The sequence below is a fragment of the Chelonia mydas genome, chromosome 10 (assembly GCF_015237465.2).
Source record: "Chelonia mydas isolate rCheMyd1 chromosome 10, rCheMyd1.pri.v2, whole genome shotgun sequence".
Taxonomy (NCBI): domain Eukaryota; kingdom Metazoa; phylum Chordata; order Testudines; family Cheloniidae; genus Chelonia; species Chelonia mydas.
Genome location: NC_051250.2, coordinates 57,249,513 through 57,274,224, shown reverse-complemented (window position 1 = coordinate 57,274,224; position 24,712 = coordinate 57,249,513). Strand labels below are relative to the sequence as shown.

Sequence of the window (24,712 nt, the reverse complement as noted above, 5' to 3'; positions counted from 1 at the left end):
TCTTATACATAAGGCTACGTTTTAGTCACGGGTATTTTTTTTTTTTTTTAGTAAAAGTCATGGACAGGTCACAGGAAGTAAACAAAAATTCACGGCTCGTGACCTGTCCATGACTTTTACTATATACCCCTAAAACTTGGGCAGAAGGTCACGGGTTTTTGGGGGGAGGGGCGGTCCCACGGGTGCTGAGGGAGTTGGCCCAGGACCCCGCTGGTGCTCGGGGGAGGAAGAGTGGGCAGCAGTTTGTGGCCTGGGACCCTGCTGGTGCTGGGGGGACAGGGTGAGCAATGGCATATGCCCAGGGACCCCCGCTAGTCTACGCTAGACTACCTGGCTCTGCAGGGGGCAGCAGAGGGGCCAAGGCAGCAGAGGGGCCAAGCCCAGGGGGCTCCACGTGCTGCTCCTGCCAGAAGCACCGGCTGGGCAACTCCCATTGGCCAGGAACTGCAGCCAATAGGAGCTGCGGAGTTGGGGAGCCCCCGGCCCCTCTGCAGCCTAAGAACTGCAGGGCCATGCTAATGGGAGCCAGGGAGGCCCCACCTTGAGGTAAGCACCCCCACACACCTCCCAACCCCTGGCCCTGAGCCCCCTCCCACACACCAAAACTGCTGCTGGTGGCCTGGGGCTGCTCACTCAGGCAGCCCCTGAGCCAGCACTGGCCGCTGCAGAAGTCACAGAGGTCCCGGGAAGTCACAGAATCAGTGACTTCCATGACAGACTCGCAGCCATACTCATACACAATGTCAAGTATATTTAAAACACAGTTAGAGTAGGACACTTAAACCGACAGTCTAACATCCAGAATTGGAAAGTACATAAATGGGACATCCCTAAACATGCATTTAGAAAATGACCAGAGCTCAGAAAAAGTAAGTGGACATTAGAAAATAAACATGAACGGATTTCAAACACTCTGAAGCAACATCCTGACCTTTCATTTCAACTGGGCCAGGTTTTCACCCTTTGTTTTGCTACGGTGAGAGGAAAAAAAAAAAATATTGCCATTAATTTTGTCTGTAGGTTCAAAATATAGACAGGTAGTAATTGTGCCTCTGGGCCTTTTTCACAAAAATATACTTTAAAATACCAGTTTCCTGATACTACAAAACTGATTGAACAGAAATGCAAGCAATTTTTCCTTTATATAAAAAAAAGTACATGTCATAAAACAGTATAAATAATGCAGCATTAGGAGTTGCTTAAAGGCACTTTAAAATATGCAGTCAACTAATATGAAGCTACATGACAGGTCTTGCAACTAAAATACCACAATTCTGTAACTTCTCCCTTAAATTAAATACTACACTAACTGATATCAGAAACTTACATCTAATCAGTGTGATTTCAAAATACTGAACACTATCTTGACTTATTGTATACTAAAAGCCATTTATGTTTTCAGCTAAATATGTTCTCTAATTCAGAAGTTACTACGGTATTTTGGCTTCTCTCAAAATAAATACATACAAGTTCTTAGCTAAGCTGACATAAAAGTGCTCCCAGTTACCCCACTGTTAGTATAAAAGTGCCAACAGAATAACTGGGCATTCATGTCCCATTTACTTTCCCCTACCACAGTGATAAGTCAATTATTTTTTGTCAAGGTCCAAATTTTTTGGTCAAGGTATAGTCAAGGTCCAGACGCCAGAGAAAATAAACAATAATGATAATAAATAATAAGTAAATAAAAAGATTTTGGGGTGCTTTCAAAAGTGTGTGGCAGTCCAGATTTGGCCCCAGTTTGCCTATATACTACCCTTGCCTTACCATTTGTTCTACAGAATACCATTTTCTGACAAAGATCTGAAAATTTACTGTTAACTATCTGACCAAAAGGGGTGGTGGTAAAAAAATGAATTAAAGAGCACAAGCATCTACTCTAGACAAGCTTCCCTTTAAAAAAAAAAAAACAAAAAAAAAACCAAAAATGTTTAAAATACAAATTGACATACGGCCATGGAATCAAGTAGGAAATACCCATATCAAAACTCCAATAGTGCACAAGCAATAAAATCTCACAGCAGTCATTTGTAAATGGTTCATAAGCTCCCCTGAAGCTCACATTACTCAACGCCTGAATCTCCCCAAAATTTTGGGGAGCAGACTTCATAAGCAATTGCTTTGATGCACACAGGAAAATTCAAAGCATATCTTCCTATTATCACTGTTGCACATTTAATAAGAAGGTAACTGCAGACTGTCTGCTCAGTGGTAAGAGTTCATGTCCATTTCTCTGTGAAATTTAAGCAACAAGAAGGGCAGAAGAAAAGCACCTCTAGTTCCTTTCCCTCCTCTCAGCAGTTGGGAAACTGTGGGGACAGGAGCAAAGAGTACAGTAATGGAGATCTCCCCAAGTAATGGAGAACTCCCCAAGAGGACTGGAGAGGGAGAAGTAGGTACATAGGTAACTGCATAATTCTGCCTCCTGAAGACATCTTGTATGATTCACACTACTGGATTTTTACCTGGAAAGACACTCAAAACTGTCCAAGCTCAAAGGTTTTCGGTCTCTAAGGGCATGTCTACTTGGGGACAAAATCAACGAGAGGTGAGAAATCTATGTGCATAAAGTAGCCCCTGCACATTCAGGAGTGAACAGCAGGGGGAGGGGTTTTAATGAGCTTTAATTTACCTTGACATGATTTACCTGACATCTTGTGAGGGTTTCGGCAGGTCTATACTTAAACCACTGCAGTGGCTGTGCCGCTGTAGCGCTTCAGTGAAGACGCTACTATGCCAACAGGAGAGCTTCTCTCGTTGTCATAATCCATCTCTGTGAGAGACGGTAGCTATGTTGACGGGAGAAGCTCGCTGATGGGGGTAAGGTCAGTATAACTGGATCATACAAGGGTGTGGGTTTGTCACACCCAGTGACTTAGTTATACCAGTGTAAGTCTGTAGTGTAGACCTGACCTTTGTCTAAACAGTGAGGTGATGAGCTCTATTGGAAGGGTGATTTCTAAAGCACACAAATGTGTTGTGCATTAATTGGTCTGTGTAGTGTGCTGGTGCAATCTCAAGCACTTTAGAAACCACACTCCCATAGTGTGCATTGATGTACAATGTAGACATGCCCTAAGAACCTACAGTAGTGGGCAAAAGAATGAATTGCTTGTCTTTTGGGGACTGCATGTTACCACATAGCTTAACCACCTTTTGGAACATTTCACTCAGTTTATGATTTAGCCGTCAGCAGAGACTTCCTAAAGAAAAATAAGCCAAAGTGAAAGGATTGCAAAGTTAAAAGAAGACTAAAGAAGTGTAAAGATAAAATAAAACAACCTTCAGGAAGGTTCCCTCCAAGACAGGGGAAGTGGATGAGTGAGAATCCTAGTAAATGAGATCTTCAGAAAAGTAGTAATTATCCCTAACACAAAATACCAACTGGGCACAATTCTCACTGCTGAAGAATAAGTAGTTTGAAGGATGTCTCAAAAGAAAAGATGAAAACTATCAAGAGCAAGACCAGCAATGAACAAAGTTTTAAAAACAAGAGAAAGGGAAGATACTTCTCAAAAGCATCAGGCTTAAGACTTTGAAAGCCTGTAGAGAGCATCTAAAGAACAAGAAAAGGGAAAGTGTGGCCAACTCAAAAAAGTACATCCTAAAATAAACTCTGGGGAAGAAACGTTTTTGGATTCTTACTTTAGAAAGAGGTTCTCCAACCCTGAGAATCCAAAGTACAATTCCTTCTAGAGACTGAATCCCGGTAATGGTGCTTTATAAACATATGTACCTGCCTTTCATACGCCTAATGAATACAGCCCTGAGTAAGTCAGTAGAAGCTGTTCAGTGTCACATCAAATGAGCCTTGACACATAGCCTTACACAGTGCGGCCACCCAGGTCATTACCATTTGCAATTCAGTAGGATAGTCATTTGGACAGTCACCTTAGCAACAGTATTGTCCAGGGAACTCATAGGAAATTAAATGAATTTGGTGATTTTCTAAGGGTGGTCAGACTGCTTCAAGTAGAATTCTTATTTTTTTCCCTTTGATCAAGCACGTGAAGAAGATGTACACTCTGGGAAAATGTTTCCAAAACCATATGTTCATTAAAGTGACTCCAAAACTGAATGAAGGCCAAGCACCAAGCCTGAAATCTCTGAAGTGCTTGAAACTCAAAAGGCAAAGCCTAGTCACAGAAATTAAGTTCTTCTTAGGTATCTGGAGGTCAGCATTCCATCAGTACTTCAGAACCAGCAGCAGTGAAAGAGCAAAGTCAAAGTAAAATGAATATTTGAAAGAAACAGGCCACAGTGAAAGGAAGAGGAACACTACAGAGTTTACCTGAAGTAGGCTGAAAAGACAATAGTACCAAATGGAGACAGTGCTTCTGCAGAGAGCCCCTTGTTGGCTATGCTCAAGGAACTGACTACAGATAAGAGTCCTATGGCACACAAGCAATGGAGGGAGGGAGCTCTCTTCTACCTGCTACATCTGTGGTTAAGGAACAAAAAAGGTTAAGAATTTCAGTTCTACCAGTTTCTACTAGGAAACAGGCACCCAGGAGTGAGAATCCCAAAGAGGATCTATTTAATTACAAAAAAAAAAAAAGAAGCTCTCCTTGCATCAGCTGGAGGGCAATTTGAGAGCTTTACATTAATCATACATCTAACAGTCAAAAGCTGTTGCCCCATCCACCAGGGTCCAAGGACAGGATCCGGAAGAATCCCAGTTTCTTCCTCCTTTTGAGCAGAATGACTTCTCACTTGACCTTACTTCCTCATGCTTACTAGTGTTCCCTTACGCTAAAGTATTTGTATCTAGCTTTGGTTACTTTAGCTAGAAGCTGTCTGGTAAATGAAACAAAATGAAGGAATAGGGAAACTTAGACCCCTGAACACACCATCTATCACCCTCCACTTCAAACAGTGGAGTAGCAACATATTTTCAGTAGGGCTGTCAAGCTATTAAAAAAAATAGTGTGATTAATCGCACGATTAAAAAATTAATCACGTTGTTAAATAATGGAATACCGTTTATTTAAAATATTTTGGGGTGTTTTCTACATTTTCAAATATATTGATTTCAATTACAACACAGAATACAAAGTGTACAGTGCTCACTTATTTATTTTTGAACACAAATATTTGCACTGAAACACTTTTTTTTGTTTTTTTACAATTCACCTCATACAAGTACAGGTGCAATCTCCACCATGAAAGTTAAACTTACAAATATAGAATTATGTACAAAAAAATAACTTCATTGAAAAATAAAACAATGTAAAACTTTAGAGCCTACAAGTTCACTCAGTCCTACTTCAGCCAATTGCTCAGACAAACAAACTTGGTTACCATTTGCAGGAGATAATGCTGTACGCTTTTTGTTTACAATGTCACCTGAAAGTGAGAATAGGCATTCGCATGGCACTGTTGTAGCCGGTGTTGCAAGATACTGATGTGCCTGATGCGCTAAAGATTCATAAATCCCTTCATCTTCATCCACCATTCCAGAGGACATGCTTCCATGCTGATGATGGGTTCTGCTTGATAACAATCCAAAGCAAAGTGGCCTGATGCATGTTCATTTTAGTCATCTGAATCAGATGCCACCAGCAGAAGGCTGATTTTCTCTTTTGGTGGTTCGGGTTCTGTAGTTTCCGCATCAGAGTGTTGCTCTTTTAAGACTTCTGAAAGCATGCTCCACACCTCGTCCATCTCAGATTTTGGAAGGTACTTCTGATTCTTAAACCTTGGGTTGAGTGCGGTAGCTATTTTTAGAAATCTCACATTGGTATCATCTTTGCGTTTTGTCAAATCTACTGTGAAAGTGTTCTTAGAACAAAGATGTGCTGGGTCATCATCCGAGACTGCTATAACATGAAATATATGGCAGAACGTGGGTAAAACAGAGGCGAAGACATACAGTTCTCCCCCAAAGAGTTCAGTCACAAATTTAATTAATGCATTATTTTTTAACTAGCATCATCAGCATGGAAGCGTATCACCTGGAATGGCGGCTGAAGCGTGAAGGGGCATACAAATGTTTAGTGTATCTGGCAGTAAGTATCTTGCAACCTGGCTACAGAAGTGCCACGCAAAGGCCTGTTCTCACTTTCAGGTGACATTGTAAATAAGAAGCAGGCAGCAGCATCGCCTGTAAATGTAAACAAACTTGTTTGTCTTAGCGATTGGCAGAATAAGAAGTAGGACTGAGTAGACTTGTAGGCTCTAAATTTTAGATTGCTCTCAAAAGCAAAAGAGTTATGTAACAAACAAAAACCAACATTTGTAAGTTGCACTTTCATGATAAAGAGATTGCTCTGTAGTACTTGTATGAGGTGAATTGAAAAATATTATTTCATTTATCATTTTTACAGTGCAAATATTTGTAATAAAAATATAAAGTTAGCACTGTACACTTTGTATTCTGTGTTGAAATAGAAATCAGTGTATTTGAACATGTAGACAACTAGGAGTCTCCTGGGCAAGTGACATGTAGTTGCAGTATGCGGTGCTTAAAGTCCATCTCTGGCACAGTGGCTATTTTGTGACAAAATAGCAAGAATAATCAGCCTTAGGAGTTCTTGCAATAACTGTTGGTTCTGCTAGGCAGCAACACAGACTTTGCTAAACCCTCATCAGTTACTTCCGTATAGTGACCTATCAGGAACCAATATTGCTATTTCTCCCCACAAAAAGTGGACACTGAAATGTTTTAGGTATTTTCACTGCAGTTACACATTCCCTTTTTTGCATTTCAGCAGTGTGTTCCTAGCTAGGTTAGTGTTGTGGAAGGATCTTCTCTTGCTGTATTAGGAAACAGCCATTGCCACTTTAGAGGGGCTCATGTTACCCTATTCCCATGAAAGGATGCAGCAGCACTATCTGTGGCATATGCCTTTTCATATGTAGCTTTCCTAGAATGGGTTTCAATCTTCGATTACTCTGTACCAAATAAATAGAGCCCTGTGCAGATAGAAATCAGCATCCACTGAACCGTAGAGGTACAAGGACCAGAACATGGGACCAGCGCTCCCAGGAGCCAGAGCCCCATGCTGGCGGCTCCTCCAGTGCAAGTGTACCACCCCAAGCCCTGCCCCCAACCCTGTCCTCCAGCGCAGCTGTACAGACCACAGACAGGAGACGCAGCCACACAGACAGCTGCATGGAAGAGATGGGTGCTGTACAGCAGCACGGGAGGAGCTGCGGGTACAGGGCACTGGCTCCTGAAAACAGCGGCCCCACGTTCTGCTCCTTTTGCCACTGTGGTTCCAAGGAGAGCCCTATAGTTCAGTGGATACCGATTTCTATCCATGGATAAATGATCTGTATCTGCTAAGGGCGCTACAAATAAACATCAAGGCTTCACACTGCATGATGCTACCTTAACTTTGTGTGTTTCTGAAAATGTAACATTAATATTACAATAGTGCCCAAAAGGCCCAATCAGGATTGGACCCCCATTGTGACAGGTGTCACACCAAAACAGGAAGATGCGATCCCTGCACTGCAGAGTGTGCAGTCTAATTTAAGACAAGACACAGAAGGAAAGGAGAAAGACAAGAAAATTAATCATTGTAAGTACACATGGTTACACTGGTTGTGTGGGTGTTTTGCATTGTTTGGGAACCTAAAAAAAAAAAATAAAAATCAGTACTTCTGCTTATTTTTTCCCCAAAGACTTTGAAATGTTTGAGAGTTATGCTGAGGAATGCAAATGGCCACAAGCTAACAGTAGAAGCAGCACAATTGTCTAATGATTTTCCCCATTCAAAAAATGTATCAGGTAACCCAAAATGTAGGACATAACTTGGCAGTCCGTAACTTCTCAAAGACAAAACAAAGAACAGTTAATTTCCTTACAGTAAGTGTGGTTCTTTCAGCTGTATTGTCTACAGATTCCACTCTGGCCCATGCACACAAGATCAGAATCTTTTTGAACAGCAGTGTCCACTGGAGCCCTGCCTGCGTCCTCGGTGCTCTTACCACCCGTGCTTATAGCCAAGGGCATAAAGAGTGGAGTAGGTTCAAGTGTCACTCAGTTCCCTCGCCAATATGGAATCCCATCAGCATAGGGCTCCAAATTAGCAGGGAAGGCAGTTGGGTCATGGAATCTGTGTGGACAAGACCTCTTGAAGAATCCAATGAAGTGAGCTGTAGTTCATGAAAGCTTATGCTCAAATAGATTTGTTAGTCTCAAAGGTGCTACAAGTCCTCCCTTTCTTGAAGAATCAGTTACTGGAAGGCAAACATTCTTTGACCATACAGAGATTCCGCATGTGGTGACTATCAAGTAGCTATTTAATTGCTTGGAGAGTGGTACAAAGAGTTCTATTTGAATAGCTATTGCAGGACAGCCTTACTAACACCATCATCTGATCTGGAAGCCTGCACTATGGAATAGTGAGTTGTAGATCGAGCTCTGTGTAACTGCTCTATATATCCCATGTATAGGATTATTATCCAAACAGGCAACAGAGGATGCTCCAATATGACCAAGGGGAAAACTTTCTTCACTAATCAATAAAAAAAATCCTTGTATAGAAACCCACTTGAATAACCGCCAAGTGGATACAGGATAATCTTTAGTCATAGAAGCAAATGCCAAGGACATATTTTTAGGACCAAGCCTACCTAAATAAAAAAAAGAGAACGCTCTCATTATGTCTAATGTGTGATGCTTCAATTCCCCGGTGTTAGAACAAAGCATGGGAAAGAAAACTGGGAGGTGAATGGACTGATTTGTATGGAATTCTGAAGCCACCAAATGCAGGAACTTCAGGTGAGGTCTAAGGGTAACTGTCCTGGTAGAAAGACCATTTACAGGGGGCTGGGAGTGAGGGTTTAACTGCTCCTAAGCTGATGTAATGGTCACCAGAAATGCTGTTTTCATTGCTAGGTGGCAAAGGAAGCAGACTGTCATGGGCTCAAAGACGGAGAACACCATCAATCCAGTTAGTACTATATTAAGGTACCAGGAAGGAGGCGGCTCCCTAACTGGTAAAAAAAAAATCAAAGAAATCCTTTCAGAAATTTTATCACTTAAGGTGCCAAAATAGAGTGTGCTCTGGATAGGATGATGATCTGCAGCTATTACTGCTCGATAGACTTCGAGCTCATTGATAGTCCAGATTGCTTCAGGGATAGCAAACAGTCCAGTATTTCTGCAACTGAAGAGGTCAATGGCAAAAGTTGAGCTGCCCAGATAGAAAACCTTTCTATTTGGCCTTGTACATCTGTTTGAACAAAGATTTCCTGCTTTGAAGCAAAACGTTTTGAACTCCTGGTTCAACAGTTTCTCTGTAAACTTCAGCCAGCCAGCAACCAGGCCGTCAGGTGTAGTGCTGGGTCTGGATGCAGGATCTGGCCTCCATTCTAGGAGACTAGGATCAGGCAGAACCACTAAGGAGACAGTTGCTGTGGTCATAACAGAACAAAATGGGCTCAGGACCCAAAGAAGGGATGGTAGAAGCTAAGTCAACTATGTGGAATTTGAAACAGATGTCAAAGACCGAGGATGGGTCTCCAACCTCCTTTCTTTGGGATTAAGTAGTGGGAATGAAAACCTTTGTCCTTGAACTCTAAGGGCAATTTTTGCACTGCCCTCAGTTGTAATAGGGAGTCTAACTCCTGCTTTAACAGTCTCATGAGAGGGGTCTCTGAAAAGGGACATGAGGGGTAATTAAAGAGTACTGTTTGGCTGTTTGCTATCCTCATTTGTAAGCTTGCAAATGAACTGACCTTCCAGCCAAAAAGGTATTGATTTTTAGGATCCTTATCAAGGGTGGACTCTGGGAGACCTTGCTGCTTTGCCCTCCCTTAGGCCGCTTGTACTGTCAGGGAGTCAAGTGCAGAAGGCTGGTAAGAGTACTTGAGCCTTTAGCTGGAACCTTATACCTCCAGTCAGCGCCCTTGCAGGTAGCTGGAATTGCCTTGGCAGGTTTGTGTAATCCCTGATTTATGTGAATACACAGCCTTCCTGATGCTGCTATATTAAGGATACACATGGATTTATGCTACTTCTTCTAAGGAAAAGGATGGCAGAAATACCGGATGTTACATTAGGTCTTGACAGACCTTGAACTCAAACAGAGGCTACGATGCAGGACTGAAGGCTTCTCTGGGGGAAGAAAAGGATATAGCAAGAGGTGCTATGTACTCCAGCTCAGGCAAGTAACGATCATCCCCACTGTCCTTCTCTTGACCTAGCAGCTGCAGATCAATTAGCTGAATTGGGAGTTTGGGAGTCTGAATCTGTCTACAGGTGAATGAGATCTGACCCTCAATATAAATGAGGATGCTGACTTTCTGGAGCACAGTTTTATACCCCAAGGGAACCAGTATGAGCATAGCTGATATGGATAATGTGGGGAAGGAGGCATGGGGGAGACCAACTAAAGTTCTCCCTAGATCTCTTTTTAATACCCCGGGGGAGGGAGGGGACCCTCTGGATTTCCTCCCAGACTCCCACTGAAACACCTGCAAGGAAAACAGACTCTTCCCCTGCTCGTGTCCTCTGCTCTGCTGAGGAAGAGGAAAAAGTAAACTGTTTCTAGGGAAAAGACAGTCCTATCTGACACGCCTTGTTTAAGGCATGGAGATGCCCGTACCCATGAGACTCAGCTGGACACACATGGGAAACAAGAAGCTGGGAGTTTAGCAATAACTTCCCTTAAACATTTTCAGCCAATTGAAAGATACTGGTTCGATGCCAAGATATTGAAGCACAGACAGCTGTTGCTGAAGCATCAGCTGATAGAGAGGTGACCAACACTCATACTGTAAGGGAAGCATTTGTTGTCGAGGTTCTGGGCAATGAACTCAGTACTGAGTGCAGCATGGTCCTTATAATCATAAGGAACTGTTGGTGCTATCTTCCTCTTTGGTACCAAGCTACTAACACAGCCCCCTGATTATGGCTGTTGACAGAAGAAGCCTGAAGAAAGCTGTGGCTCATGTCTTCTGCATGGTGTTGGACAACCTACACCTAGCCCCTTCCCTGGAGGGGTGGTCTTTCCTGACTCTCTGGGACATTGACAACAAAAGGGGTGACTAGTAGTAGCCCTCATGAGCCGTGACTCCACTCCAGACTCCATTAGCTGGAAGAGACTGACCTGTCTGCTGAGGATTCTCAGGTCTCCAAGCCCGTGGAGACTTGTATAGACTTCTCAAGTAGTAGAAGCTTGAGTCTTGCCTCCCTCAAGTTCCTTCTGTGTACACTTCAAAAAGGAACAATACATATAGCAACACTTTGGTACATTTTCCTCTGGGAAGCACATGAGGTACAGAGAGTGCCTCTCATTAACAGATGTACAATCAAGTCAAATGAGATACAGTTCTTAACCCTGGTTGCTTGGTGTCATGTTTGAAGTACCCCTGCATGGGGGGAGGAGGGGAAACTTAGGCGAAAGGAAACTACAAAGTTTATTTGGGTGGCTAAGCCATAGGCAACAAAAACCTTATCAACTCTACTAACTACACTAACACTAATTACGACTATAACTAAACTTAAAATCTAGTTCACACAGTGGAAGGGATGAGGACTTTGCAAAGGGTTCCATCTCTCTGACAGTTGGGCAGAAGGAACTGAGTAGTGGTTTAGCCCGCTCCAAAGGCAAAAGGTGCAACTCCAGACACACACCTAAAAATAATCTAATTTTCCATGCATGGGGCACGTGTGCACCAAGAATGGAATCACTAAAAGAACAACAGCAGATTGCTCTACATCAGGACCAGAGGATAAGGTGTTCTCAATGTGGGAGTCTCCTTCTCTACAAGGTCACAACTTTCATTTAAAATTCCTTAAGCACAGAACTCAGTGTGTAAAATGAATATCCCTTGAAAATAAAGTTAGTAATACTGGATGGACCATTTATAGCCACGCAAAGTACCGAGGAAAGCCAAATTACTCTATCCACCCTGTTTTAGAGAGGATGATTGGACGGATCAAGGGATTTTACATAAGTAAGGCTATGTTTTACTCATGGGTATTTTTAGTAAAAGTCATGGACAGGTCACGGGCAGTGAACAAAAATTCACAGCCATGACCTGTCCGTGACTTTAACTAAAACTTGGGCTGGTGGCCGGGGGACCCTCGCAGGCACTGCTGGGGGTGGCCTGGGACCCCCCCTGCCCAGGTGCTGGGGGGGGAGGAGGGGGATTGGTGGGGTTCCGCATGTTCCTGCAGCTCTGGCCAGGGGGGCTCTGCACACTGCTGCTCCCATCACAAGCGCTGGCTCTGCAGGCGCAGCTCCCACTGTCCGGGAGGTGCAGCCAATGGGAGCTTCGGGGGCAGGGCCTGCAGGTGTGAACAGCACATGGAGCCCCCCTGGCCTCTCCACCTAGGAGCTGCAGGGACATGCTGGTGGGAGCGCCCCCCCCCCCAGCCCCAAGCCCTCTCCACACCCAAACTGCTTCTGCTGGCTCAGGGGCTGCCCAAGCGGCTGCAAAAGTCATGGCGGTCACGGAAAGTCACGGAATCCATGACTTCCATGACAGATAACACTGCCTTAAACATAAGATATGACACATTGCTCTCCTGTGTCACAAATGTTGTTCCAAGACAGGTGAAAACTTGCTAGCATTAATTACAGAGGTAGTGAAATATGGTAAAGTAGTAGCAGGGTAAGTACAAAGACTGGGCAGGAATACAGAGGGTAAGAGGAAGGGAAAAGTACTACAAATGACTAAAAATATTACCACCACATTGTTAAACTATGTTCAGTGTACATACATATGAACAACTTTCACCAAGTTTATAAACCCAAGTAATTGACATTTTTGTTCATCCTAATCCCCACACTCCCTATTTCCCTCAAAATGTTTTTACTTCAACCAATTTTCCGAGGTCTACATTTAGAATCTAATTGACTACAGAAAGTGACTAAGATAGAGGTATAGCACAAAGAGACAACAAACAACTCTCACACAGAGGTGGGGGTGACAAGGTAGCTTCAAGCCACCTTTGCACCCTCCTAATTCTGAGCTAGTCACGCGTAACAGATATAACTGGGGACTAAGTTACAGTAGCTCAGCCACTGGTTACCTATGGGCATCATCAGTACAGCACTATATGCTACAGCTTCACTCTTTTCTCCCACAGTTTATGGGAGGAGAGGACATCTGTGGCTGTCTTCCTCACTTCCCAGGCTGGGAGAATTCCTCCCTGGACAGATCCAGATTTTAGAGCTCCTTTTCGCCACACTAGCCCTTTTACCTGGCTTGCGGGGGATGAAAAATCTCACCCATTGTGTTTATCCATCTGTAAAGCTCTTAACAGAGAATATATTATGATATATCATGGCTGTTTGGTGGCCTATGAAAAACGAGTTATTACTCAGTCTGTTCCTAATAAATAACCTTGCCACACCACACAGTTACCATCACTGACCGCTCTGGAATCAATCCCAGCAGAGGGGTTAGAGTAGTCCTAGAAGTAGTCCTTTCATATCACGATTGATATGGCAGGGTGGTCTGAAGTTTGCACAGCTGTCTGTGGTACAGTAGAGCCACAGAATTATGAACACCTCAGGAATGGAGATGGTTTGTAATATTCGTAACTCTGAACAAAATGTTATGGTTCTTTCAAAAGTTTACAACTGAACACTGACTTAATACAGCATTGAAACTTTACTATGCAGAAGAAAAATGCTACTTTAACCATCTTAATGTAAATGAAACAAGCACAGAAACCGTTTCCTTACCTTGTAAATTTTTCTTAAACCTTTGATTTTATTTTTTTTAGTAGTTTACGTTTAACACAGTACTGTACTGTATTTGCTTTTTTTTTTTTTTTTGGTCTCTGCTGCTGCCTGATTGTGAATTTCTGGTTCCAAATGAGTGTGGTTGACCAGTCACTTCATAACTCTTGTGTTCGTAACTCTGAGGTTCTACTGTACTTTTTTTGTACCTATACCACATCTCTCGCCAGTATTATCTGCCACCTTTCCAGAACACTAAACTTACCTTTTAAGAATGCATAAGTGAATAAAGTGGGAAGTACGCCAGATGTTTGAGGAGAAATTAAATGTGAAAACACCCCCCCTTGAGATTTTTTGGGTGAAGTGTTTTATGTGGAAAATTATGTTCAGATATTACAACTGTTAGCCCAAATAATTTCACTGAAACAATGCAAAATGTCATATATGCAGGTGTGACTGCAGCTGAAAAAAATGAAGCATTGTGCACCCACATATTTAGATTAAAAATCTGGCCTCTATCTTCCACTAAAAATTACAGTTATACTGATAACACTGTTCTCTCCTACTTCAAACAGTGGCACTCACATCAGTAATTTGTCTGTGATACACCATATGTGCCCACAACAATAATTAGCGATGACTAGGACTGCAGATGTGTCACGGTATTTTTTAATAAAAAAAAAAAAACCTGATCACAGCAAATTTAGTAAAAGTCACAGGATACTACATTTACTGTGACTGCTTCCAGAATTGATAAAAAATGCCCTCCTCGCCCCCCTGAGGGGGAACGAACCATCCTCCACCCTTGCCATAATCCCTGCCCAGTGTGGAGGCAAGGCCTGGGGCAGGAGCTGAAGAGCAAGCCCAATATGTGGAGTTGGTGCCCTGCTCTAGGCGTTATGAACACATGTTGCACAATCCAAACAGAGGGGCAGGCTGGCCAAACCTGAGCAGCTCTGTGACCCGGTATGTCAGGTCACAATACAAAGAGCAGAGAGCAAAGCCCAGGCTCAGGCCCAGGCCCAACCCCACTTGATAAGAGATGTTGCTGCAAGATGAGTCACAGACAGAAAAAGGTAATAGACAAAGAGGAAAAATCTCGCTATATATGACTTTTTTCACGGCATGATAAACTTGCAGCCCAAGTGATGACCCAAATCTGTGGAATTTCTGAAGTTATTTCATACCTCAATGTTATATAGAGTTAAAGACATGAGTAAAGAAGTTAAACGAATATCACTGAACAGTTTACGATAGATTTCAGACTCTAATAAACAACATTTATAGCTGGTCTGATCAGATTTGTATAACATCAGCACACAATTTCATAGTTCACAAGACTAAGTGGAAAAGTTCCTCACCATTTTAAGGAAGATGTTGTAAATCACTGTTGTGAATAAAATACAGTCTCTCAGCTGCAAAGCACACAATAATCCTCACTATAATCTACTGAACTCAAAACTATATTGAGGACTACACATTGCTTGATAGTAAGACAAGTCTTACCTTGAAGTCAGTAGCTCAAACCCAATCCAAAAAAGCCAAAAGTCATTACAAAATCTGATGTATGATTGACAGGCTATTTGAAACTGGTTAATGGTCTCAGCCTAGTTCCTACAGGACAGCTGTCCACATTGCAAGAGTCATCATTGATTGGCAGCTTTATAAATGTCAGCATAGGGAGTGAACTACTCATCACTAGAGAGAGAGAGAGACTCTCGCCAGCTGAAGACAGAGGTACATTAGAGAAGACTTGCAAAAAAACATTTCATGAACATTTACCAGTCCAGTTATAAAACTTATTTGCTCACGTGAAGATAAGATTTAACCTTCCATCAAGGTGAAAGACTGAACAGAATTTTACAGAGCTGCATTAAGAGGGAAGCTTGCATTGCTTGTCCTTTTTTTCAGGCTAAAAAGAGAACTTCTGTATTCAGCAGGGTCATGCTGCTTTTTCCAGTAGAAAAGATAAGAAATCTCTTAAAGGGACACAAACATTTCTTTTTAGCTTCTACTGTTACAGTTAAAGTTTAAGGATATGTCTATACAGAGTTGGCATGTAGAAAACTGAGATATAAATCTACAGTGCTCTAACATGCCATGGTCTAACTGGCCATGTGGACCCCGTTCACTTAAAGTTCCATATACGTTTTCCGGGAGCACTGTAGATTTACACCACATCGCGCCTCGGATTACTGAAACTTTTCTCTTTCAGAGTAGCAGCCGTGTTAGTCTGTATCCGCAAAAAGAAAAGGAGTATTTGTGGCACCTTAGAGACTAACAAATTTATTTCAGCATAAGCTTTTGTGAGCCACGCATCCAATGAAGTGAGCTGTGGCTCATGAAAACTTATGCTCAAATAAATTTGTTAGTCTCTAAGGTGCCACAAGTCCTCCTTTTCTTTTTTTGAAAGAGAAAAAGTATACTTTCAGTGTGTTTACTTTATACTTAATGTGCTATCAAATGTAGTTTCATTGTTTCGCTCTGTGTATGTGTGTGTGTCTGTGCGCGCCCTTCATATAGACACAGGAAAAAAAACAAAAAATAGGAAAGTGTGATTTTAAGTTCACAAGAATTGGCAGAGGGACACTGACAGATATAGTACCTGAAACCACCTTTAACTATTTGAAACTGATTAGAGATTTCAAGTTGATAGTGTTCCCTCACAACAACAAACTTTTAGATAAACCTTTGTGAAAAACGATTTCATATATTATATCCCCATATAAGTTTGCATCATACTAGGATTCTGAATGCATTTTAAGACACTCTGCAGCTTCTGCACCGAACTTACTGTTAACAAGTATTCCGACAAAATACAGCGCATAAATATTTGCAAAGACCCCCCACTCAGTTATATGCACTGGAAATCATGCAGTAAAATTAAAACGGACATTAGGAAATAAATTAACAAATGTAAGATACACCATAAATACTAGAACTTTAATTTTAAAGGGACACCAACCAAAACAAATCATATCTATTTAAATTATTTTATGTAATAGTTTAAAAAAAGTACAATTTTCTTCCTCTGAGTTTGGTGCTTAGTAAGTTTCCTCAGAGCTAATTTCCCTTATTTGTGGGGTTTTTTTATACAACAGGAAAGAAAAACAAAAGAACGTGTTTTAAACAAAAAATGGCAATAGAAAGCAAGGGTACCTCAATTTACTAAGACTTTTAAAAAGAAAACTGAAAAAAGAATTTCAAAATGGCAGTGTTCTTTTATCACTGAAATATAAAGACGATCCCAATTTGGTAGTACTACAGATGAAGAAGGTCACACATGAACCTACATCAAATTTTTTAGCTTAGCTAGATTTAGAAACTGCTTGAATTCCATCATGCACCTCACTGCTGAGTTAACTCAGGTGCTCACTCAGGTGTTGCTCCTAAATCCCCTCTCCCCATCACACACAAAACCCTCTCACATGAGGTTGGTGGTGCTTTAAACCTTGCTGTCCGGCTTGGGGTATAGATTAAAGCTCAAGTGCCACTTCTGTTCGGGCTGGTAACACACCCGCTCTGTGATGAGGATGCAGATTAAATCTCTTAAAACGCTAATAATCCTCCAAGGTATTGCCACAATTCCCTCCATGTGCCCACAAGGACGGACAAGTTCTCTCACAATTCACTGGAGAAGAATCAGAGCAGCTCAGCTTACCAGAGCACAAAGAACCACAGAATATACCCCCAGAAGTCCTAGTGACATGAGTGAACACAGCACTTGTAAGGATATAGCAACTCAGGTATAGCTTTGTAGTACGGTCACAATTGGACACGGCCAACCCAGATCCTCAAACCCACGTGCCAATCACACAGGTTAACTTTTGAGGCCAAAAGTTCTCCCAGGCCCATTTCCTATCCCACACTTTTCTATTCCTCAACTAGAAGACCATGGACTATATTCACCTTCTTTGAAGACTGGAAGCAACTCATTTTGGAACCAGGGTGGATAAAAATCAATGATTTAATAAAAAAATGATTTTTTTTATTTAAATCAGGTTTTTTCCTCAAAAAGCATTTTATGAAAAAAATGAATCTAAAGATAAAGATATATTATAGCTCAAAGCTATCTCATCATGGAATAGGGATTATAAATTATAATTCTATGAGACAATATATTCATGTAATGTTTAAGAAAAGTTTTGTAAATGAGTTCCAATAGTTCATGGATTAGGGACCCAATCTTATCGGGTTCCAGGGGCTTCTGTATAGATTTAGGTTAATCTTTCCATCTATCCAATGGGACTCAGTGCTCAGTCTAGAAGATACCATCAGAGAGGCTTAGTTTTGCAGTTCTCAAACTGTGGATTTGTGTCTCCAGAGATAACATGCTTGTTAACAGCAAAAATGTTTTTAAATAAATAAAATATAGAGTTGAGAAATAACAGACCTCAACCCTATTGTCCCTCTGCAAATTTGTGTACACAGAGTCAATCCCTTACCTCTCTCTAAAAGTGCAAAGTTTCAAGGAGTTCAATGAATAGAAGATTGCTGGGTGTGGAATAGATCTGGACAAGAAGTAGTCTGGAGATAAATGTGAGAAGGGAGGGACAGGCAGTAGAAACAAAAGTGAAACTGTTTGAGCAGCATATTCCAGAAGTCTTCAGGTCTTTTTAAGCGTAGCCTTCATTGATTTGAGACCTACCATACCATTCTCTCACTAGAAGGGAAAACCTATAATAGCAGCAGGCCGTAAGAGAGACCCAGTTTGGGAATAAGAACAATTCAAGAAATATATGTTTGCTGATGATGTTTTAAAGAAAGTCACACCAGTGAACTGGTAGAAGTCACTTAAGCACTTGGATTCAGATTCTGTTGAAGCGATAATCTCACTTTTAACAGCATTCACTTCTTCTGCTGGTTTAGAAAGAATATTTTCTTCCTTTGTACTAATTCGTGACAAATTGAGAAATCGTTTGGGACCTGAAAAAGCAGGAAAGCTTGTTTTTCTTTTCCAGATTATGAACAAACAGGAAAATGAAGGTGAAGACGACTGAGTTAGCTGCAGAAGCCAATATTTTAAGTTTCTCATGTTGACCCAGCTTACACAATTGATTTAATATTTCGGGTTTTTTTTAATTGCATATAACTATTTTAGTTAAAAACAATTTTAACAAAAGCAAACCTGATTTTAAAAAATGTGAATGTTTAAATTCAAAAATTCATATGCTTGTTTTGTTAAAATATTATATGTTTGCTGTTGAAGAAAAAAAATCCAGAACATTGTTGTTTTAGTTAAATAAAACAATTTAAATGTCTGTCTGGCGATATTCTCCTCCTAATACTGCATGGCAAGACAATCCTCCAAAATTAATGATTAACCTGTCGAATTGGAGATAGCTGCTTCAATTACCTTTGGTAAATGAAATAACCAAACCATCATTCATTTTCTGATATAGCTGTAAAACTAATCTGAAAAGTTTTCAAAATAAATCACTTAAAAAATATAGTGTGTACCTCCTAAAAATGAAACCTACATCTATCTGTGAGTTGTGAAGAATATGTATTAAAATTATAACAACCAACAAGAATGCACTTTTATGTAGAAATCTATGATTAAATCGAACCTTCCTGACTAGTGATTTAAATCAAATCCACCCTGTTTGGAACTCATTAACATCATTTAATAGTTGCATCCTGCTTCCTCATAGAAAACTGGTATTTGTAGTGTGTGCTAAATGTTGTCAAGAACACCCCCCCACACACACACATCATTGACTATTGCCTTGCTTGTGGATGCAATAGTAGTGTAAGTCACTGAATAGCCCCTAAACCAAATGCCTCCACAGTGCTCAATTTAACTTTTCGAACTGTACATTAAAAATTCTTATAAGCAATAAGAGTAGTTGTAGCTGTGTCAGTCTCAGGATATTAAAGAGACAAGGTGGGTGAGGTAGCAGACCAGAAGAGCTCTGTGTGGCTCAAAAGTTTTTCTCTCACCAACAGAAGTTGTTACAATAAAAGATATTACATCACACACCTTGTATTTCTTATAGACAATAACTAATTTCAGGATTCTAGTTTCTAACTTTTAAGTTAAAGACTTATCTTTTAAAAATTCTTAACAGCTTTAGGCGCATGAAGCTAGCAAGTTTGCATCTCTCTAAAACAGATCTCCAAATGATTCCACTTCTTCCAATTGTGAAAAATGGATGTATATGCTAATTACTGTAATCCTGTAACTGTAGAGCTGGATCACTTTTTTTCTGAATGCTACATTTACTTAGCTTCAACATAATTTGCTAACAGAAAGTGGTCTAACTTCAAGACAGGCTTTTCCCTAAACTCTTTAAGCATAGACAACGCCACTTATATGACAGTAGAGTTTCTCCTATATAGGTAAGTATTCCACTTCCCTAAGAGGTGGTACCTATGTTGACAGGAGAAGCCTCCCATTGACATAGTGCTATCTACACGAGGAGTTAGGTTGGTATAACTGCACTGCTCAGGAGTGTGGATTTTCCACACCCCTAAGCGACGTTATATTGACATAAGTTTGTATAGGCCCTGATCCTTAAACACTTATGTACATATGTTTGTAGGAATTGGTTCTGAATGTTATTAATAAATGTATTAATGATTACAAAAGATCACAATAAGGACATTTCAATAATCATTTTGCCCTAGAACAATTTATTAAGTGACAGTACTTTTTAAAAGTGGAACCCAGTGAAAACCGGTTGTCGCTGGAACCTGAGCATGTATACAGTTTAAGTGGTTTTCTAAACAAACTTTGTATCAAGCAGGCTGGAGCCATTCAACTCAAGGTGATTTGTCAGATGACTTCAAAAAAAAAAAAAAAGATATTCATTCAAATCAAGTTAAGGCTTTGTAAAAACTGATTTGAAAATTTGTGTTACTAGGACAGTTTTAGATTACAATTTATAATTAAACTATAAATGTTGCTCCTTTTGATGCCAGTACTGATAGATATATTTGAATTTTACAGAACTCTTACGAGCAAAAAACCATAATATATTCAGAATTAAGGACCTAATCTTGCTAACACTTAAACAGGTACATTCATTTCAATGCATCAAGCTGAATGTATTTTACTGAAAGCTTCTTTTAGTGGCATAAAACCATTGTCACTTCAAAACAAAATCGCATAAGTTATTTAGACATTGAACATATTAACAAAACTATGAACTTTTAATGTGCACGTCAACATTTTAAGAAGCATTTAAGCACTCTGAGGGTGGTATTTTCAAAAGCACCTATGTGACTGAAGAGCATAAATCCTAATGACTTTGAACTGTAAACACTGATGGAGGACCACTGCCTGGTTGAAGTTATTTCAGCTTTCTTGACTTGTGTAAGTTCATTATATTGGAAGGTAGTATTGGTTGGAAATAGAGCTCTGGCAATTTGTTTCTCAATTTTGTACAAGTTTGTGCTGCTTTTATAGTTATGTTTATAAGGTTAGAGATGTGTCTTTTCCCTCTATACGTTAACATTTTAAATGTGAAGTTTTAGTAAAAAAAAAAAAAATCTGTAAAATCTGGGGTTCTATAAACTGCAAAAATAACTACAGCACATCCACTGCAAAATGAAAAGTAAATAAAACATGTAAATAAAAAATTAAATAAAAATAATTTGATTTTTTAAAAATATTTGTCTACACCGCTGTAAAACACATATTTAGATTCCAATTAAAGACAGACTTCTATGCCTCCAACATATAATGCAAAACTGAGAATGATACCTGATCCATGTCACATGCATCATTTGGGGAGGGAGGGGGGGCGGAAATGGATACCAACACCAATCCCAATATGTTACTATCTCTGCTGAGGATTATGTTTACACACAAAAACATAGGTCACAGGCTTGATACATTTCCCAAATCTATAAATATATATATATAAAATAGAACCCCATTCCTCTTTCATTGGCTAATCCAAATATGAATTTCCAAAGTAAAACTGACAGATCTGGACCTAAAACTGGCATCCTGTGAATTTGCTTTTGTACATTCTAAGTTTACTCTCAGTGTACTTAAAGCATTATTTTATTGCATAAAATAAGCAGACCACCACAAGAATGTGGTGATTTTAAGAACAGAGGATGAACTAACTCAAATGCTCCTATTGTCAGAGCAATTTAATCAATTTATATAAAGTGTTGAGGAAAAACCCTTGAATAGTACTCCAATATATTTTAAAACAAGAACGTTATGTCCTAATATTTGCAAAATTACAAGAACATCAGTACCAAAACTTGGTCCATATTCTGACCTATATAAATACTAGATACTGCAGTATTAGTGTGTGTTTTGACAACATAAACTGGATTGCTTTCTCAACTCTATCTTAGAAGTATTTTTCTGTTGGCTTTGCCTAAAAACTGTGTTCTGAAGTCTTCATGTAGCTACTTCAAAATTGTTTTATTAAAATTCCTCCAAAATGACATCTTTTGCACAATCCCATTAATACTGAAATGTACAGAAACAGAGCTCAGACAAACAGAATAAGTGACAAGTAAAAGACCCTTATCAACGACTCTATCCATCCCTCTATCAACTGCTCCACCTATGCTGCCATTAACCCTTCCATTTCCAGAGCCATGCCCCCCCCTCCCCCCCAAAAACACCTCCCCTAATAGCTTCCTAATCCCAAAGTGCATTTCACGGTTAGGAAGCCACTATAAAAATAGCGTCAAAAGCAACAGCGCTTCTTCCAAGGTTATGGTTCCCTGGCCTGGGACAGAGTTAAGCCCCTAGCTGTAACTACAGTTCCATTCCAGGAAATCCCAGCTTTTATATTCTATTTCCACAGCAGATAAGGCAGCTCTAACTTCTTTCACTAACCATACTTCCGCCTTTAAAAACTCAAGTGACCTCAAAAACTGGGAAATTATTACATAGAAACTGGAGCTTTAAGAAGTGTTAACAAAGGGCTAAATCATCTTCCCAGACCTTTGACACACAATAGCTTTCAACTTTCAACCACTCTGCTTTCTCTTGAAGATGTTCTTCCTTGGGGAGAGGGAGGATGTACCAGCCAGTTTACATTTTTTATGTGCCTGAAAGTGGTTTGGTGAGGTTTACTGTATGCCTTGTTGAGGGCGAAAGACAATTCACCAGGCAACAACCACCCCCATGCTCTGCTGTTTGTTCGCCTTGTTCTCTCTCAAACACAGACCATCTTACCGCTCCCGTCACACAACGGGCGGGGGAGGAAGATTTAGAGAGAACAACAGGGAACGAGCTTGGGCAATCACAAATCCTGAGGCCATAAAGAAAGTCCCAGAGGACGAGGGGAAGGGAAGTGAGACCCAGCCTAGGAACCATGGGGCAGAAAACAAATCCCAGCGGAGAGATTCTTCGGGGGAGGAAGAGGAAGAATACAGCTCAGTGACCTGCGGGGAGAAGAATCACCGGGTGGTGCGGGGATTGGACCCAGCCCAGTAACGGGGGGGGCTACAAGAGCCCGCACAGGAAGGTCTGGATCCGGCCCAGCAATCTGGCGGTGGAGGGAAAGAGAAGCGCCCACGGATCTAACCCAGGCCTGACATGCGGGTAACTCAGGGGGAGATCCCCGAGAAGCGGGGCCCAGATCCGCTCCAAAGACGGGAGCCAGCAACTGGAAGAGGCCGCGAGCTCCCTTCGAGGCTATAAATGGGGGAGACGCGGAGCGCCCCCCCCCCCGGCCTCAAGCAGTCCCCTCACTCGCCTCCAACAAGGGGTGGCAGAGACACCGCCCGGTGCCAGGCCCCGTCCAGTCCCTACCTCCGGCTCCGGCCGCCCAAGAGCAGAACAGGATTATCGCCCCCACCAGCACCATCTTCGCCTGGCCCAGGCCCCGCCGCCGCTTCCTCCTAACCGCAGCGCATCCGCTCCGGCCAGGGACTGGGATCGGGAGGGGCACCGAGGCGCTTCCCTTCGTTTCGCCGCCGCACAGGCAGACGCTTCCGCCCGATCCTCCAACCCTCGACTCGGCGACTCGTTCCGCCTCAGCGCCCGCCCGGCAGCGCGCCCCTCTCCCGGAGCCACAGCCACTCTACCTCCGCCGTCCGCCCGCCCCCAGCGCGACGCCAGCACCAGGGAGGGGCGGGGCTCGGGGGCACGCCCACAGCGCGCGATCGGCCACGCCACACCCCGCCCCCACGCTCAGACCCGCCTCCTCCCACGTGGTACAGGGAGCCCCCGAGCCAGACCCAAGCGTCGGGGCGTTGCTGGAAAATAGTGTGCCTGGTGTCTTAAAGGGGCAGCGTCCCCGTCCCCCACGTTTCATTGTTCGGGCAGAGGCGCTGGCGTGGGGCGTGCACGCGCAGCAGCATGCACTAGCAGCACACTGTAAAGACCACCGCTGCACCGACAAAGGGGCCGTGCAAGGTGCAAACGGCAAGCAGACGCCTACTCCCCCTTGCCCAACAATACAGCCTCCCTCTCCCAGTATGTGCTTCCCCTACGTTCAGCAGGAGCTGTCCGGAGCAGAGCTCCTGTAAATATTTTCAAATCCCCCAGAGGTTTTATAGCGCGGGGGTGGGGGTCCGGGAAATACTCTAAGAATTTAAGCCCTATCTACAACCCACAATGAAAAGGGCTTCCTCAACTAAAGTCTAGATCTCCGTAGACGAGTGATCCATTACCTTCTCCCTCACACCTTTAGTACGCGAAGCCTCCCGAGTCCCCATGCTATTCCTCCCTTGCCTTTTTCCCTGGGCAAACGTGACTAGTCTTTATTCCTCGCTTTCTGATTCTGCATGTAGAAACAATAGGCCCAAGAGTTAAAGGCCCCCCCTTGTTGCATTATATTGTTAGGAAACTGGCATATTGGGTCAGACCCAGTATGTGCTCCAGTATCCTCTTTCTATAAGTAGCCAACACCATGTGCTCAATGGGAAGGTGCAAGAAACCCCAGAATCAGTGCTACCCCAGAGAGTCTGCTATGGGGTCCTATGCAGGAATATTTCCTTCCCCTCCCCAGTCCCTTTTGCAGCCACTGCTACAAAGCAACAAACATCTTTAAATTTGTTTTTGTTAATATTTCTGATAGGCGGTAGGATGGGGGAGATAATACCTCATAAAGTGGGAAAGTGCTTCCGATGATAAACGC

The 24,712-nt window shown here is 41.9% G+C and overlaps 1 protein-coding gene across 1 annotated transcript in view; it reads right to left on the bottom strand.

The window, feature by feature from the left end:
• Positions 1-23,808, bottom strand: part of ADAM10 (ADAM metallopeptidase domain 10) — a 120,124-nt gene extending 96,316 nt beyond the window's left edge. The window contains exon 1 of the mRNA XM_037910171.2: positions 23,383-23,808. Coding sequence (XP_037766099.1) covers positions 23,383-23,437 — 55 coding nt within the window. The 5' untranslated portion in view covers positions 23,438-23,808. The remainder of the gene's footprint in view (positions 1-23,382) is intronic.
• Between the last annotated feature and the right edge of the window lie 904 nt (positions 23,809-24,712).